The sequence below is a fragment of the Dermacentor silvarum genome, chromosome 3 (genome assembly GCF_013339745.2).
Source record: "Dermacentor silvarum isolate Dsil-2018 chromosome 3, BIME_Dsil_1.4, whole genome shotgun sequence".
In the NCBI taxonomy this organism is placed as follows: domain Eukaryota; kingdom Metazoa; phylum Arthropoda; class Arachnida; order Ixodida; family Ixodidae; genus Dermacentor; species Dermacentor silvarum.
In genome coordinates, this window is record NC_051156.1 from 55,958,032 (window position 1) to 55,977,402 (window position 19,371).

General features: G+C 46.2%; 1 protein-coding gene across 1 annotated transcript in view; it reads left to right on the plus strand.

Annotated features, from left to right (window-relative positions):
* LOC119444366 (carboxypeptidase Q) overlaps window positions 1-19,127 on the plus strand; it is a 34,225-nt gene extending 15,098 nt beyond the window's left edge. The window contains 2 exon segments of the mRNA XM_037708773.2: window positions 5,766-5,869; window positions 18,515-19,127. Of these exon segments, the coding sequence (XP_037564701.2) occupies window positions 5,766-5,869; window positions 18,515-19,090 (680 nt within the window). The 3' untranslated portion in view covers window positions 19,091-19,127.
* The last annotated feature ends 244 nt before the right edge of the window (window positions 19,128-19,371 follow it).

The window sequence follows — 19,371 nt, forward strand, 5'->3', positions numbered from 1 at the left end:
ATTATGGAGTTTTACGTACGAAAAGCACGATCTCATTATGAAGCACGCTGTAGTGGAGGGCTCCGGACTAATTTGGCCACCTGGGGTTCATTACCGTGCACTACAACGCAAGCGTACGGGCGTTTTTACATTTCGCCGTAATCAAAATGCGGCCTCAAATTGATCCCGCGACCTCGTGCTCAGCAGCGCAACGCCTTCGCTAACTGAGCCACCACGACGGGTAACTGTTAAAGATATTGATCAGGTGTGCCGCTACTCTACATGAAGTATACTGGTGGTTCCTTGATGCGAACGCATGAAATGGCCCATTGAGCTAAAAAACTGGCGTCTGTCGTAAGGACAAGCGAAAAACGACACCTAAGTTCCCTGTGGCTGCGACCCCACGTCACGAGCAGGCGTCGACGGAGATGTGCGGGCGAAAGGGCAAATCCGATGCCACGATATCGCGCAAGGTGTTACGTGAGGGAAGAGGCCATCGGAACGACGCCAAGTCACTCTCGCTTTGGGAAGCTTGGGCCGGTATCTTGTAGCCGTGCCTTTCCGGTAATAATGCCTTTTCGCGCTTATCGCGCTTTGTCAGTGGTCAGAGCGACGGTCCTCTCGCGTTATCAACGGGATCAGCCAGCCGTGAGCGGTGGATGATAAGACTAGTATAGAATAAGTCATAAGGCATCGCTACAAAATCGCGGCCCTGTGTTATCCGCGCGTTCCTTTTCCGCGCAAGCTCGCCCCTGCGTTATAACTGCGCTTCGCTAAGGCTAAATCCTAACGTGCCAAGCCAGGCCAAGCGTTTCAATGCGCTCGCTTGCCCGCGAGGAGTTCATAACTCGGAGGACCGCTCAGCGGTGTTCAATTGGACGTTAATGCTTTCACATTCAAAACGCATAAGAAGTACTTAGGTGTCCTGTGTTTTTTTTTTCTGTGAATAAACTTGTTGAAGTTAGCGCATTGTGTTGTCCTCGTGTTGTTTCCGTCCTCGTCTGGTGGCGCTAAAAATGTTTTCCGAGTTAAAGTACAACTCTTTAAGGATGCCTTGGTAATAAACCTTACGTCAATGTTTATTCTAAGATTTCAACGGTGGTCTTCCACGCTCATCTGATGTTGTTTTTTTTCTCTCCGCAAAACTAAACGTCCTATCATATTTACAAATGACATGCCGGACTGTCCCTTTCTCTAATCATTTCAAGTTTGTCAACGAGCTCAGCTATCTAAGGGTCCCAAAAAGTGTTCTCATAATCACACATGGATGAAATATGTGTTCTTTAAGGTAAGTTTCTTACTAACGGGCTAAAGCTTCATCGTAAAACACCCACACCCCTTATCGCATTTTGAAAATATGCGGGACACACTAATTGCATCTTGAACCAGCAGTGACAAAGGCAATCAAATATTTATAGTCTGTCGCGTTGTCAAGAATGAAGGTTAGTGAAGGCCCATAATTGTTATCATACAAACGCTTCCTTGTAATGGCGACGTGTACACGATTATTGGTGTAAAGAGGAACTTTTAGCTCAGGACTTACAATTAAGTACACAGGAATGATGAAATCGTTTGCTCAGCAACCACTGCAGGGATATTGATTAGAATTGGTGCATTTAAAATGAAAGCATAAAATTTAGCGACTTGCGCAGCAGATGTGTTATAAAACTGTCAATTGTTGAAAAAAAGTGACAAGTTGTATATATATATATATATATATATATATATATATATTCTAAATGTGTTTATTTGGAAGAGCTCGAAGCAGCGCAACGTCGACGGGCAGGGCAGTCACAGCTTCCCAGCAGGAGAGCCGTTGCTGAGCGAGAGCGCTCGACGCACTAGCGTTTCGAGCCAGTAGCGCTGAATCCACTAACGTCTCGCTTCTTCACTACAATATATATATATATATATATATATATATATATATATATATATATATACGCTCCATTGTCAAGTTTACAACTCTAACTCAGCAGTGCAAAGCGATATCACAATTGCGTTAACAGCACCTGATAATATATGTACCCCTCACAAGATTTATGTATCATGCATATGCTGCTCTGAAAAATACCTAAAGTTTGGAATTGGGAGTTTCGCTTTACAGAATTGCGGATCTGTAAACAATCTGGTTCTAATTTCTTTAATTTACTGATTTGCAAGGATTTTAACACGAAGGTGTTTTATACCGTGGTCCACCGTCAATGCCCTGTAACGGATGTGACGTCGGCGCGAACGCGTAAAATATGCGGTGTCTTGAGAGGGTTGGCACAGCCATCTAGGAGTGGTGAAGCGAAGTACTGCATCATGACGCTAACGAGTGCCGACAGTGAGCGCTGCCGTAATCTCAGCGGAGCGGAGGCTCCAACGCGGTGTAGCCCGGTGCAGGCAGTGCAGGCCTTCTGCTGAGGTGACGACGCAGTTACCGCACATTGTCTGTCTTTTGCGTCCAATTAGCCTGTGACACCTCGTCGCCTATACGGAGTGCAGCTTCAACATGCACCAGCAGTGCTTGCAGATCGCCTAATGTTGCGCTTGGGATGATACCAACTAAGAAAACTGCTGCACTAAGCGGCGCAGAAAGGCATCGATGTCGACGGTTGAATCGCGCTTTCGTCCGGCGAGAGGCACGCCAGCGTGAAGCAGAACGCCTTCGTGCGTTCGCGGCGCACACTGCGAACTCTGCCACTCGTATTCCTGAAGCTGAGCACGTCGCAACTCAACTGGCTGTGCAAGACACTGCGGAGTCAGACAAAAAAAAAATGCTCACTCTCCCGTAATCGAGAGTAGATGTAAGCTTGAAATGTCTACCATATGGCGTCCGTTGCTACCTTTGGTGCCACTGCCTTTACCGCTTTTCTTCTTCCAATAGTGTAGCGCTCTCAGCGTCTGTCGCAACTTTTTTCTGTCACGTCGAAGTGGTCAGATGCAAACGTGCGGCCAACTTACGGACCGCTGGCGCTGAAAAGAGCACAGGCAAGCCTGTCTCAGCGCCAAAAGATGACAATCAAGTGTACCATGTGTAATGAAGTGCCCTCTATCTGCCTTTTGACGTCGCTATTGGATACTACAAATGAAATTTCAGCGTACTAGAAGTTACAGCTTGAGTGATATTGTGAACAAAAATTAGAAAGAAGTCGGAAGGAATATTTTTTTAACTTGTTTGGACAGTAGCTACCGTATGTAATGCGGCGCTGTACAAAGGGTTGAGGGCCAGAGACCGCATTTCCTTCAGTTTTTACCGGTTGCCCGGATGATATCGTTTTGTTCTCGCAACGATGCACGGATGTTCTCTTTTGAGTACGTTTGAATCCTCGAATAATGGCTCGGGCTTTTTGCTCAAGGTCACTTGAAGGTCGCCGTTAACGGAAGCCTACGCTTTTCATGCTTAAAAAACGATTGCACGTTCGCCGAAGCTACTCGGCAGCAGAACGCCACACGCCAAGCCAACCTGCAACATCGTCGCCGACCCGCAAATCGTGCGCCTTTCGCTGCAGCAGATCGTGAGTTCACAAAGTAAAGACGGAACAGCTTCTGTAAAAACACGTTAAAATTCGGCTTCTGCCGATTCCTATGAAAGAGGGATGAACCATGCTTTTTTTTAAAGTCCAAGTTCTTAATCTAAATAGTGCTTCCTAATGTTGCTAGAATGTATCTCTTTGTTTAAATTCGACGATTTTATTTCAAATCGGTCGCGGGTGTCTTATATAACCATTTCTGCGTTTTATAAGCATTTGAATTACGAAAGTATGGTCGGCCTCAAGCTCAAGCTTCCCTATAAGTGGAATTTTTATTCAATCACACGATAGGCATTAAAGTGCAATTCATGCCGCTGCGCAGGTATTTGAATTCGCTGTTGACGAATCTATGAACTATACAGTCATCAACATTTATTTACCGGAGGTGCTACCAACTACTCTATTATTACTTAATTAATGCTTTTGCTCTCTGTCATTTCACTTATGTTGCTGGAGTATTCAAATGGACGCAGGTAGAACTTGAACAAACTTAACACGATGATTAGGAAGTTCATTGAAGCTACCGTAGGGATACCGATCAACACTGCAACTGAGAGATTGATGAGTCTAGGGGTGCACAACACATTAGAGGAAATTGCGGAGGCTCAGCAGCTAGCGCAACAGGAAAGATTGACAAAAACACGAGCCGGCAGGAATATACTACAGGCAATAGGGGCAGAGCGAAATAGGTCAAGGCGCCCACTGGAGGATGAAGTGGAGTTACGAGCTAAGATTAGGGATCTGATTAGAACCACCCCCCTACCTAGAAACATGCATCTAGAGCACCATATCAAAAGGAGAAAGGCAAGAGCTAAAGCACTCTTGCGGGAGATACAACAGCAGAATCAACAGGCGGCTTTCGTAGATGGTGCCTGGGTGAAAGGGCAAGAGGCATATACAGCCGTTGCAGCAAACATTCTAGGGAAGGTACAAGATGCCATCACTGCATTTACCAAAGATTCCATGGTGGCGGAGCAAGTGGCAATTGCTCTAGCCATCAGGAACAATAAATGGGCTTTTATTTACAGCGATTCCAAAGGGTTTCGATAAAGGCTACGTGGCCGCGGTTGCAGCTAAACTTATTGAAAACACTATGAGTATGAGAACTGAAATCCAATGGTTTCCTGCGCATATAGAAGTGGACGAGACCCGGGCTAACCTCAATGAGGTTACTCATGACTTGGCACGAGGACTTGCTAGCCGTGACAGTCACAAGCGAGCCATCCACCACCAGGCCGGGCAATTTAGAGAGCATTTATTAACATATAACGAGATTACTAAACACTACTATCAGGACGAAGACAATTTCCAGTGCCACATTGAAAGCTCAACAGGGCTCCGGCAGTTTGACTGCGACTATTACAAACAGGAACTTATCCCACGCCGTTACACCTTGATAAAATTTATCAAGAAAGGGAGGTCAAGAAAGATTGTCATGCGTGCAATGGCATCATTGGGATCAGACATATGTTCGCGGGATGCCCTGCGACTCTCACCAACCCTGAAGAAGAATGGCTCCATTGGAAGAAGATGCTACAGAGTTCATCTTTTCAAGATCAACTATGGGCTGTCCAAAGGGCCCACGATGTCGCTGAACGGCTGGGCCTAACGGTGCAATCGTGGGCGCGGCCCGCCTCGGCTTTAAATAGTCGAGCCGCAGGACTTTCGTAAATAAAAGGTTTTCACACACAGACACCAACTACTCTAGCGTGGAATTAGGTGGGGCCGTGATGCACGGAAAATAATGCCACCGAAAATAACTGATAGCGGGCTTCGGTGCCATAGAATGTGCATCGGATTCCGGTTAGTCGACATGCGACCAAAGCGTACTGCTCAAACAAGTTGAGCATATGGCTGTTTTATTCTTTTGAATAGTAACCCATACTTCCCTGCGAAATTGCCGGTCATGCTGTGATTGTGCTTTCCGTCTTAAAAGAAATAATGGGCCAGCAACCTGTAAAAAACCCTAAGCCTATTCAGCTGCATAATTCAAAGGCGACTGCTTTTTAAAAATTCGTATGTCTGCAAGAACTTCGCTTTCAGGGGCAACTTTGCTTCTTTTAACTAGAATATCCTGAAGAATATATATCCTTTCACTGTGTGCTTCCTTGAAACACTGTGTTCTAAGAGTATACCAGTGCTTCCTACAGCACATACGAGCGTGGGCCCGCTGTGACGATGTACAGCCGCAGGGTGATTGAACGAGCATTTTGGGTGCTAACCGTGGTCTTCTCCCTGTAAATTTCTCAATGTTCGGGCCTCACTCAGGAGTAACCGCCGTCGTCAAGCTCATCATGCGCAACAAGGATCTACCTGCAGTTACTTCCAGAAATACAGTAGCCGAAATAAAAGGCAGAGAAAAACCTCGTGAGGTAAGCTCCCGCAACTTTATGAACTTAGATCTTTGCTTGAAGCTGAAAATAACTTTGGTGCTTTGGTGTCTGTGAAGCGTAACGGCTCGTAATCGTGTCAGCTTTTTATTTTGTTTTGGCAATTCCCAGTTAGGATATACCTGTTAGGATATCCCTTATGAAAATGGTTATGTCCTTTATGTATACTGTATGTTTCGCGGAGATCACTCGACGAAACATCATTTATGTTTCCTACATGTTGAAATTTGGCCACTGCTTTTGTTTCCTGCATGTCTCGGTCCTTGATGTATCGTTGATGTTACTGTTGATGTTATCCTAGATGTTGAAATTTGGCCAATCCTTTTATGATTCCTTCATCTGTCTGTCCTTTATCTATCCTAGATGATGAAATTTGGCATCTGTTTTTCTGTTTCCATCATGTGTCTCACCTTTATGCACCCTTTATGTGTTCCTATTGGTAAGACTCTGTATTTTATGTAGACAAGCATAGATGAAGAGTTACATGTGGCAATTGCAAAAGTACTGAAAGTTGGGCGAGTTGGTATCTATTCATCTTGTAACTGAAGCGCGAACACGAGAAACGAGGACAAAAAGGTGAAAGTGACAGACAGGCGCTGTCTCGTGTGCGCGCTGCAGTTACAAGTTGTGGCAATTTTATATTGATGCACATTTTGTAAGCTTTAGAGTTTTCCATTGCTTTTTATTATAATGGTACTGTACCCTACATGTTGCAGCATACTGATTGGAACTCTATTAAGGCACAGAAGTTCGCGCACAATTTTTCTATAGTAATAATTTTACTATAATATAGCAATTGCAATACAACTTGCACCTTCCTCACTGTAGTGTTGATGTTGTTCTAGATGTTACTCCCACAAATATAAAGAGTAATGTTTGGATGGAAAGATGTCAGGTGTATAAGGACTTGCACTTTTTAAAGAAAGTTTGGCTATACTTTGCAAAGGTTTCTCTGAAACTACAAGCAGTTTATTGGACTATCTGCGTGTTACTACGATATGCCCCATCGGCTCACAGCAGACATCTGGAATGTGGTGCTTGGATGAGAGCTCACAGGTCACCTGAAAAACAAAACAAAGGCGAAACATTTTCACTCATGCAGTAAATTTCACATAGGCAAGAACAGTTTGGCCTATATGCAAACAGGTAAGAAACCAGCAGAAGTCAAAAGGATAGTTCATAAACAAAACATCAGGACAACACTGAAGCCTTAAACTAATTTTTCTTTGAAACAGACTTAGTCAGGTATCAACTGCTCACAAATTATATTAAACATTTATGCAGCAGCTGCTAAGTATTACATGAACTTTAGCAGCAGGAAACTGGCCAATAAGCCTTCTTGAGTTACCTGATGGCATAAAGGTTACTAAAGTTGAGGTCCTCGCTATGCTGAGCAAGAACTTGCACGTATTTAATATGAAAGCTTGCATATATCGCAGGCCTGCCATCTCACCACACTGTCGTCTACGCCATAAGGTGTTGTGCTCAGAAGTTATTCGCGCGCACATTCTAATACAGAATATAAATGTGTAATAATATCCTGCGCACTATTCATCTTTCCTCGAATTTTTTGTAGTTATTACAAATTTCTTTTATTGTCAGTTGCGGGCTGCAGGTGTGCACACTACTGAATCCTTAGCAAAACTTTTTACTACCTTCAGCATGCCACGAAAGGTGGCAGGCAAACATACTGTCTATGTGTGCCTACAACAACAAGCTGAAAGCAGCGTCTGCTTCACAAACATGAAAAGGTTCTATTCGCTTGGCGAGTTGTTTTGGTTTTATCAACATTTGACACGCTAGCATAGCCGCACAGGCAGCATAGCACTCAGCTATGCTGCAATGGTGCGGCTTGCAAATACTCTGCTAGGCTGACTGTCATGATTTAACAATTTGCTATACCTATCACCACCTCACATTTCTGTGGCATATAAAGGAGACCAGCTTGCAGCTTGAAGCCCACCACCACCTGGCACACACATCGAACTTGTCACATTAAAAGGTTAATGGTTTGTAGTTTGCTTGAAGAATTCAACTCTCATACTGTGACTAGTCAAAGTGCAACCTAGTCAAGGTCCAATCAAATTAGGAAGCATCACAGGCCGCCGCTGGAAACTGAACCTGGCAACGTTCAACACTCGCACCCTGTCGAGCGAGGCTAGTTTAGCAGGGTTATTTGAAGAATTATCAGGTTTTGCCTGGAATATTATTAGCCTTAGTGAGGTTATAAGAACTGGTGAGGCTTATACAGTACTGACTAACGACCACGTTCTCTGCTACAGAGGTCTTCCAGATAAGAGAGAATTCCGAGTAGGATTTCTAGTCCAAGAGTCCCAAGCGGGCAACATTTATGAATTCTACAGCATTAGTGGGAGGGTAGCAGTCGTCGTAATAAAGCTTAATAGGAAGTATAGAATAAAGGTAGTACAAGCCTACGCCCCAACCACCAGTCACGATGATGAAGAAATAGAACAGTTATATGAAGATGTTGAATTAGCAATGAGAAAGGTGCAAACTCAGTATACTGCAGTAATGGGCGACATCAATGCTTAATTACCACTGTTTTTGAAAAGAAAACTGCAAAATAATTGCATTCTACCGGTACTAACATATAGGGCAGAAACTTGGAGGTTAACAAAGAAGCTCAAGAACAAGCTAAGGACCGCACAAAGAGCGATGTAACGAAAAATATTAGGCCTAACGTTAAGAGACAGGAAGAGAGTGGTGTGGATCAGAGAACAAACGGCGATAGCCGATATTCTAGTTGACATTAAGTGTAAAAAGAGGAGCTGGGCAGGCCATGTAATGCGTAGGATGGATAACCGGTGGACCATTAGTGTTACAGAATGGATAGCAAGAGAAGGAAAGCGCCGTCAAGGACGGCAGAAAACTAGCTTGAGTGATGAAGTTAGGAAATTTGCAGGCGCAAGCTGGAATTAGCTAGCGCAAGCAGGGGGTAATTGGAGATCACAGGGAGAGGCCTTCTTCCTGCAGTGGACATAAATATAGACTGATGATGATGATGACTGTAACTAGGAATTTTACTGCTACCTAATAGAGCAACAAATTTTGCTGTTTTCATGCTGGCATTTTTTAGGAGATCAAGTACATAACTATATGTACTTGTTATATGCACTACATAACTAGGACAAATTAGAAGGAAGAATATAGGCGTGCAAGTAATAGTGTGAGGAGTGAACTCCACAAGACTGCATAATAATACAAGTAACCAAAGCCTCCTGCTTTTCTAGACTAGCTCACAAAAAGACAAAAAGGTATTTGTCTGACACCGCCTGCTTTTCAACGATGTTCTTAAGATAATAATATGTGTAGACTAATATACAGTCTGTACGGAGTATCTATTGTATAGTTACTCAAGTCCCGTTTATATTTATCTCAGAGCCAGAGCAGACTACTTTATTTAAACTCACTCATGTGAGGGCGATCCAGATGACAGCGCATGTGATTTGTTAAAACAAATCCTGAAAATGGCACACACAGTTATATGATTGCATATTACACAAACATATCCTGCAACTCACAGTGCAACGAGAGTTTTGTGCGCACCGTGTAAAAGCAAGCAGGTCATGTGCATCATTCTGCGGTCCATTGTGTAGCAGTGCAGCAGGTTTCTACAGGGTGTAGGGATGCCTCCAGAATCCGCATAGCCTTTAACATTAAGAAATGTTTAATTTATTGCGATGTGAAACTGCAAGCGTGTGATTTACAGTGTTAAGTGGAATTGCCAAAATAACCTGACACATAAAGTTACATCAATCTTTGTATATTTGTGCAGACGTCTGGTAGATATATCTGAAGTGGTCACACTGCTATATTGTACAATTCAGACTGAAAACAATCTGCACCAAACATCATACTACCAGGAATATCACCAAAACCTAAATATGTTGGAAACCAAAAGAGCAATCGATTATGAAGGAATCCTTAAGCATAATTTCACGGTACCGTTCTCCAAGAGGAGCGTCGATAAAGAAGACGCTGACGATCTGGCGCGTGCTCTCGGCCATATGGTTGAACGCTCGATCGCCTTGTAAATATAATGTAAATACGTTTACCTGTTGTGTTTGCCTCCCCGTAACATCTTGGTGGAAGTGCTGGGGGTATAACGCAAGACGGAGCTCCGCAGCGGCCCCCAAGTTGCCACTCCATGCATGTCTACCGGCGGCGAAACTGCGTCAGCGGCGACCGCCATGCCAACCGTCATCCTGGCTCCACCCCGTGACCCTGTGACCTTTTCCGGCACTGCTGGCGACGACGTCGATAACTAGATTCGACTCTATGAATGCGTAAGCGCCCATTACTGGTGTGACCCTACCATGATGTTGGCGAAAGCGAATGTCATATTCTATCGATAGGGAACCACGAAGACCTGGTTCGATAACGACGAAGCGGAGCTCACAAGCAGGAGCGTATATGACACTAAACTTCACGAGTTGTTTGGCCAACCTGCAGGCTGCCAGCGTGCCGCCAAGCAAGAACTTGCCTCGCGTGTGCACACGTCCACCGAGTTGTACTTGACGTACATTCAGGATGTGCTGGCCCTTTGCCGGAAGGTTGACGCCAAGATGACAGAAGCCGATAAGGTCGCGCACGTACTGAAAGGGATCGCGGACGATGCCTTTAACTTGATCGTGTTTAAAAACTCTTCGACAGTCAATGAGATTATTACTGAATGCCGACGTTTCGAAGATGCTAAAAGCCGACGTATCGCCCACCAATTCGCCCGCCTTCCAAACACGGATGCGACATCGACGTGTGAGGACGTTCGTATGCTGACTCAACCTTCAACATCGGAGACTATCACCAGGATCGTTCGACACGAAATTGAAGCCGCATCGCCCGCACATTTATTGCGAGGAGAGCCCAGTGATCCCCAACCTACAAAAGCCCTTATAAAATGCGTTGTTCATGAAGAACTGGCAAACGTGGGCCTTCAAACCGTCTGCTCTGTGCACCACCCTGACACTTACCCTTCCGCCACCTTCAACCCTCTCCAACGCCATTATCCCACTCCAAATTATCGCGATCCAAATGCGTGGCGGATGCCTGACGACAAGCCAATTTGCTTTGAACGTGGGCGTGTTGGACATATTTCACGATATTGCCGAAGTCCTTGGCCCTCGTCTTCTCGACCCAGCCTTTCCAGCTTCCGCTATCCACGCCGAAGTCAGCACCAGGTACCAAGCCAACCTGACCAAGAAACATCTGCCGAAACCACTACTAACTCCGCCCATTACAGCCGCTCGCCCTCACCACGACGCCGACCATCTCGGTCACCTCCACCACACCGTTCCCCGTCCCCATCTTACTACCGGCGTTTTCCTTCGGGAAACGGACAGCTGCAGCTCCTGGAGGTGACGCTGCTATTCTGACCTGCCCTTCAATTCCTCTCTTGACGCTCCCTACCAATCAGAACCTGACTGACTTCGAAGTGGATGACCTACCTGTTACAGCTTTCATTGACACCGGCGCACGTATTTCTGTTATGAGCTCTCACCTCCACCAGCAGTCGAAGAAAGTTATGGCCCATGCACCATCACGTGTTGCAAGTGTGGCCGACGGTGGTAGGTCTCCCGTAGCTGGCCTTTGTACCGCACGTGTCATAGTTGGCGGCCGTCGAACTTCTGTTTTGTTCACCGTCCTTGTCTGCTGTTCCAGGACGTCATCTTCGGTTTTGACTTTTTGTCCGTCCACTCCGCCCCCATCGATTGTTCCGCTGGCACTGTACAGCTTGACCTACCGAGTATAATTGATCAACCCGCAGTAATGAAGAGTCGGTTCTGCTCTGCTGAGCACGTCCGTTTGCCGCCGCTAGCCGTGACTTGTGTTGCTGTGGCGCCCTCTCCACCACTACCCGACGGTGACTATGTGATCGCTCCCATCACCGTCGTTCTGTTGACGCACAGTGTTGGTTTGCCTCACACTGTTATAACTATACGGGACAATCTTGTCTTCCTGTGATCAGTTTCGGACTGTGTTCAAAAGTGCTCCCACAGGCCATTTCACTCGCTATGCTGACGCCCTCCTGCGACTACGTTATCTCGACCTTGTCTCCTCCTGATGCTGGTCGCTCACACACCACCGATATCCCGTCTTCTTCACCAGAACTCTCTCTTTCCGACCTGAATAAAATGATCGCTCCAGACATTTCGCCCCATCACGCTGACAATCTCCTTCGCCCCTTCTTCTTTTATAGTTACGTCTTTGGCCTTTGCGACAATCCTCTGGGTCAAACCTGCGCTGTCAAGCAACGCATAAACACTGGCGATGCCCATCCGATCCAGCGAAGGCCATACCGCGTCTCTCCAGCTGAGCGCCGCATCATTCAAAAGGCAATCGACAAGATGCTCACCAAAGATATAATCGAACCGTCCTGCAGCCCTTGGGCTTTTCCTGTGGTCCTTGTTAAAAAGAAAGATGACAGTTGGCGCTTTTTCTTGGACTACGGGCATCTCAACAAGATCATCAAAAAAGACGTGTACGCGCTCCCACGCATAGACGACGCCCTGGATTGCCTTCATGGCACCACGTATTTTTCTTCAATCGACCTTTGGTCAGGGTACTGGCAGATCGCCCTTGATGACATGGACCATGAGAAGACTGCTTTTGTTACCCCTGACGGCCTTTATGAGTTTAAAGTCATGCCTTTCGGCTTATGCATCGCCCCGGCCACCTTGGAACGGATGATGGAAACCCTCTTACATGGTTTTAAATGTTCCATTTACCTGTGTTATCTTGATGACGTTATTGTATTTTCACCTACATTTGAAACGAATCTCGACCGACTTTCTTCTAACCTTTCTCTTTTTCGCAAAGCCATTTCACCGTCACGGCCGATCACCACGCACTTTGCTGGCTTTCGTCGCTTAAGGATCCCACCGGGCGTCTTGGTCGCTGGGCACTTCGGCTTCAAGAATACAATTACTCTGTTTATTATAAATCTGCCCGATTACACCGGGACGCTGACTGTTGGTCTCGCAAACCCGTGGATCCGTCTGAGGCCTCCGATGACGCGCCTGCATGTGTACTCTCGCTCTCCGCTTTAAGCCACATCCGGGATGAACAGCGCCGTGATCCCATTTTAAGTGAGTTTATTCAGAAGCTGGATTCCGCTTTGCGCGATCCTTTCCTTCGCCTCTTAATGCTTAAAGGTGGTACATTATATCGCTACAACATCCACCCAGACGAACGCGAACTGTTGCTCGTCGTTCCTACACATCTGCGCTTGAGCGTTCTCGGCCAGCTACATGACGCCCCGACTGCTGGTCACCTTGGAGTTGCCCGGACTTACGATCGCGTTCGGCGTCGCTTCTTTTGGTCCGGTATTTACCACTCCGTTCGTCGCTACGTAGCTGCTTATGATCCCTGCCAACGCCGAAAGAAACCACCTAATCCTCCTGCTTGCCTCCTTCAGCCCCTTGACGTCCCATCTGACCCCTTCTTCCAAGTTGGCCTTGACCTACTCGGTTCTTTCCCAGAATCTACTTCTGACAACAAATTGACTGCAGTTCCTACAGACCGCACCACCCGATACTCAATTACACGCGCTCTCCCTACCAGTTGTGCTACGGACGTCGCTGATTTCCTGCTACTTGATGTCATCTTACATCGCGGAGCCCCATGTGAACTCCTCACTGACCGCGACCGCTACTGTCTCTCCAGAGTTATCGATGACCTGCTTCGCTCCTGCACAACAAAACACAAATTTGCGACGGCTTACCACCCGCAAACCAATGGCTTGACTGAGCGCTTCAACCGGACGCTAACTGACATGCTTTCTATGTATGTCTCCTCTGGCCATCAAGAGTGGGATGCTACGTTGCCTTTCGTTACATTCGTCTACTATTCGTCCCATCATGATACTGCTTGTTTTTCGCCATTTTATTTTCTCAGCTGCCATCCTGTTCTACAGATGAAAATTATAATAAAAGCCAGCGTCTTATTGATACGTCTTGATTAAAAGGAAACTTGGCTGTTGCAATATTAGCATATATTTGCCGTGCAATATGGAAGAAAACTGCGCGAGTACATCCAAGAACACAAACAATGCAGAGAGGCTCTCGCGAAGATGGACTTTAGGGTGAACTGTATATAGATACAGTTCAGTTTGAAGTCCACCTTCAGGAGAACCTGTCCGCGTTGTATCTTCACACAACCTAATATTTAACACACCAGTTGCGCAAGCGGGAGCCGTGCTTACCTTTCAAGATACGGTCATCGAACGCTCCTTCATCTCGCAGGCACCACGGCACCGACGCTCTTTCCGGAGCAAACAATGTCAAATGAACGATGCACTCCAGCACACGACAGCACAACATTCAACAAATCCTTCCACACACCATGATTCGAAGCCACAGTGCCACGTTTTTCACCAGAGAACGTGGACAGGCGAGAACAAAGGTAGCTCGGGCGTTGTAGTGGACTCTAAACAGTGGCGTCTCACACGAAACATACGCCAAAATAATAGCATTACACGAATCCAGAGGTATCGTGATGAATAATACACACGATAGGGACAACATTTTGTCTAGGGACTTCCAAAATATGATTAAATTAACATCTTACTGCAACGAGCACTCATGCCCACACAACGTGGCCTACCTCAATATAACATCCAGCAATTTCGCCGGGCATAGACGTCACTCTGCGGCAGTGCCGCACGGCGGCTAACAAGTGAATGTAGCTTCCGAGATCTATCTTCGCTTCTACAGAATGCAGTTTGCAAAAGCACGGCCTTCGAGATTTAATATTGTTACACTGAGGAAGCCGTAGCTGCAAGGAAAGCTCGTATTTAAACAACGTTTAATGAGTTCAATATGCCTATGTGTGCTGTCTTTTCTATAAAGCATATACAGAGACTTTAGGCGAACCATGTGCGAACTTTGGTGGTGGACACAAGCCAATCAGCGCATATTCCGTGCAGATAAATCTGGTTGCAATGGCGGACGGCCAACGGGCAGCTACGAGACCCACCGAGTCCGAATTCGTGATCACTGCCCATATAAACGCTTCTTATGGCGCCAAGTGTAGTGTTTTAGAGAAAATGTGACCTCCTCTTGAATTGGTAGAACCATATTTACTCATAGCGTAAGGAATAAAGACGGCGAAATGTGGTGATGGCTGATTTGCTACGGCAGCTGGAGCTTCGGCCGAAGTGAAACATGCGTACTGCTTGCATGCCCGCGTACACAAACAAATGCGGCCATGCTCCGTACACAAGTTTCACTACTCAGTAAGCTGACAATTATAAATTATTCAGTTGTGCGCCCAAGCAAGCATTTACGGGATCCGCGCTGCCGTAGTTCTACCTCTGCTAATTTGAACACAGCACTGGCACGCAGTTTTGAAAAGAAATGCACTTTTAGCTGCAACCGCAAGAGCTACATTTGCTAGTGAGCAAACTTTAATGTATAATTTGCGTCGAGTAGTAGCGGAAATGTCTCTTAACAAGACTATGGTCTGTAATTGCAGAGCTCCCTCATTCTTTTTACCTCAATACGCCAGTAGTTAATACATCTTGCAGGTAGATGATCTATCTGTAGCTTGTTTTAATAGATAATCACTGTGCGCACTCTACGTTACCTGGATATGCACAGCCAGGGAGTGCGTAGCCAGGTAACATAGAGTGAAAAGATAGTTAACATCCTGCCGTAATTACAATAGACACATGCTACAGGAAAGATTAAGTGTGCTTCCTCGAGTCATACGAAAAGATGAGTAAAGATGCCGGACACACAAAGTATGTTTCTTGAAGTTCACATAAAGGACAAGCAAACAGAAAGGTCACATAGGGCACAAGAAGGAAACATAAAGGTAATGGCCATTCTCATAGTGGCCTCAGAAGGCGTCTTGCCGCCGTCTCATGTTACCTCATCGTCAGAAGCCTTCTAATCAGGGCATTCCCATTGCAACGGTAAGGGGACGTTACGCCTACATACATGTAGTTATGCCTCCACGAAAGCCATTGTGGAATGAGCCTTGAATCACCGTCGGCCATATTAACTCTTCGGCCAGCTTAAATGTAAAATAATCGCCGTTCGTGCAGGCAGTGACGCTCATCTAAATGTAATAGTGCTTCCAGTATCACCAGATTATTAAAATGACCATAAATAGTATGACGCCAGCTCATTTCTGAGTGTAGCAGGGTCCCTATACGCGGGAATTATTGCACTAACCATCGTCGACCATCGCAGTGATTCCTTGCAGCACCGTTAACTATTGTGCTAATGACAAGCCAGTTCCGTCATCAGGAGGTCAACTGTCTGACACGTTCCTAAGTAGGAGTTCTCACTTTTCGTGCATTTCTTCAATATCTCGCGGGTAAAACTAGTGGCCTCGTTCTCCCTGCAACGGGTGAATGAGTTACATGAATTTGCTCACAGATATTTGCCTAGGAATACCAAAACTAACTTGAGATTTAAAGTCATAGCACTCCCTTCCATGTGGTGTTTTATATTTAGCCGAACGCCGTAGATAAACAATATAAGTGCTTTACTGCATGCAAATTTTGCGATAAACTGAAGGTTCGGTCAAACAACACGTGCGCAGGGGAACAAAGTATTTTACATGAAAAAAAATAAAATGTGCGCAAGATATAGACGGGCGACTAGTGAAAAACTCATTATCTCCGCACATCCAAAGCGACGTGACGAATTAAATCTATACGAAAATAAAATACACGTGCCCTCATTAAAGCCTATGGCGACACCACGGGCGTCACCTTCGTCGACGCAGCTGAATATCAAGACGGGCACCGCTTCGCCGCGGCTACCACAGTAAGCGGCTCGCTCAAACATGCCGCCAGCATCGTAACCCAAAACGCCGAGACGGCCGTGGAAGTGGCCATCGCCCTGGCCACCCTTGATCCGCACTGCCATACCACCGTGAGCGATTCCCGCACGGCAATCCGCAATTACATCAAAGGTCGTATTTCAAAACAAGCGCTACACATCCTAAACCAAGCCCCTCACTCACTTGAGAAGCAAATCACTCTCGTCTGGTTCCCAGCGCACGCTGGTGACGTACATCCGCACCTCACCAACCTCAACGAGGTCGCTCACTCCGTAGCACGAGGCCTTGTCAACCGTGCCGGAGACAGCGCAGGTGCACCCGCGGAACGCGATCGCCTCACCAGCTACAACGACCTCACGAAATCATTCTATCTCGAAAGAAGAACCTTCCCCATCCCTCATCACAAGCTAAACAGAGCACAGGCAACCACCCTTCGCCTGTTACAGACAAACACGTACCCCTCACTAACACGTTACCACAGGATCTACCCGGACACCTACCCTAGTAACATTTGCAAGGTCTGTAAGACTGAGGCAGCATCGCTTCCCCACATGCTATGGGAATGTAAAAACCAATATCCGACAAATAATACCGTGACCCTCTCGTCGAGATGGCACGCCGCCCTGCGCAGCTCCCAACTCGACGACCAACTCTGGGCTACCCAGCAAGCCTGCGAGGCGGCGAAGAGGCAAGACCTCGATGTCCCCACGTGGGAGGCCTAGGACCAGTCAGTTAAACTGCTGGTTTAAATAAAAGTTTGTTCCTCCTTGGCAAATGATCTGTAAACTCAGGTGACTGAACTCAAACTGTTTTGGAAACTCAAATCAACATAACGATATATTTGACAATTTAAGCATCATTTCCGACACATGTCTGTCTTCAAGAGAGATATTTTTTATATACAGGAATTACACAGAACTCGGCACACTAGCCTGCTACTTTGTAATGGAAAAAATTGATGGGGAACAGAAGTATAATGGAGAATGATGACGAGAAGAAGAGAAGAAGTGCTTTGGTATGTTATTACGTAGCTCCACTACTGAAGCCACTCGTCTAGCTCTGTGTGGCGCAGGTACCTCCAACAACGTTTTAAATGGTAGTGGTTGCACTTCAGTCTGGTCAGCTTCCGCCTCCTGGTGCCGTTTTCATTAAACTACCCACTTTTACAAGGTCGGCCACAGGATCTTATGGGACACCGAATTGGCGAAATAGCTGAATACCTGCGAAGCCTGGGCGCATAGCCTTGATTTTAAAGTGTCGGTGCGCAGTGACCTTTGTGATATTTGCAGTGATCGAATAAATTAGAAGCCCAGCCCCCGAAGGGCGCATAAATTTGCATTGATCGGCGAACTCAATTTAGGAAAATTTTCTTCGCCAACTTGACGTACCGTCGATGTTCCTCTCTCTACGCTTTTAGAGTAGGCCATAAAGGAACCTACAGACCTCAAAACGCAGTGTTTCAAAATTTTATTTTAGAGCCGTAATTTCTTCGCAGATCGTGGCAAACAAACCAACTAGAAAAGCATTCATTAGGGGCTCGCTACTACTGACATATGTATAATAGCACATAAATATTGCATTGCCCATCTCTGCAATTGCTCTGCACTGTTCGAAAAACGGTGTCACCAAAGCGGTTGTCCCAGTATTGGATTCCCACATTGTCGCAAGAAGGTAATGATACTTTAATAACGTGAAAGGAAAAGTTACGGCTAGCTTCTCACTCGAATGATACTGTTGTAATAAAGTAACGCGTCAGCGCAAGTGCGGCATAATGTTGCAATTTCTGCGTATTTGAATTAGGATTTCGAAACACAGGTCGTCATCGTCGGTGGCCACATCGACTCCTGGGACGTTGGTCAAGGCGCCATGGATGACGGCGGAGGTGCGTTCATATCTTGGCGGGCGCTGGACGTGCTCCGTCAGCTTGGGTTGCGACCACGTCGCACTGTCCGCTCTGTCTTATGGACAGCGGAAGAGATGGAGTTAATAGGTGCTGCGCAGTACTTCAAGGATCATGGGGACGAAAGGAAGGAGCGCGTAAACATCGCCATGGAGTCCGATATGGGCACGTTCAAGCCGATGGGGCTCGCATTTAGCGGACACAGTGAACAGGCAAAATGTGTGATTGCGGAAGTGCTCAGCCTTTTCAGCGACATAAACGCTACCGAACTCAGGATTGGGGCAGATGCACCAGATCTCGAGCAGTGGATCTCGGCAGGTTTTCCGGTCGCGTCACTTACGACGGACAATAGGAAATACTTCTATTTCCACCACACGGATGGGGACACCATGACTGTTCAAGACCCGATTATTCTAGACCTCTGCACCGCTCTGTGGGCCGGCGTTGCATACGTTCTTGCAGATCTGCAAGACAGTCTGCCTCGGAGATAAATAAAGACACGCAGGACTTCTATTGCTTTGTGTCGTATGTATTCATCCAGCTGGATAATTTTGTACACACAAATCTGCTCCACCATCTCTAGTCTGCTTTTGCAGCCACTGAGAGGCGCGTCTTATGGCACTCAATAAAGTTAGTGATCTCAGTTTTTTTCAAAGTGGCTTATCTGAACGACAATAATATCTGTTGTATAACTTGAGAGTACTGCTGATGTACCACTTAGACAACAAAAATAAATGAGTTGTGTGGGTACCAGCAGAGTCCTTCCATGTAA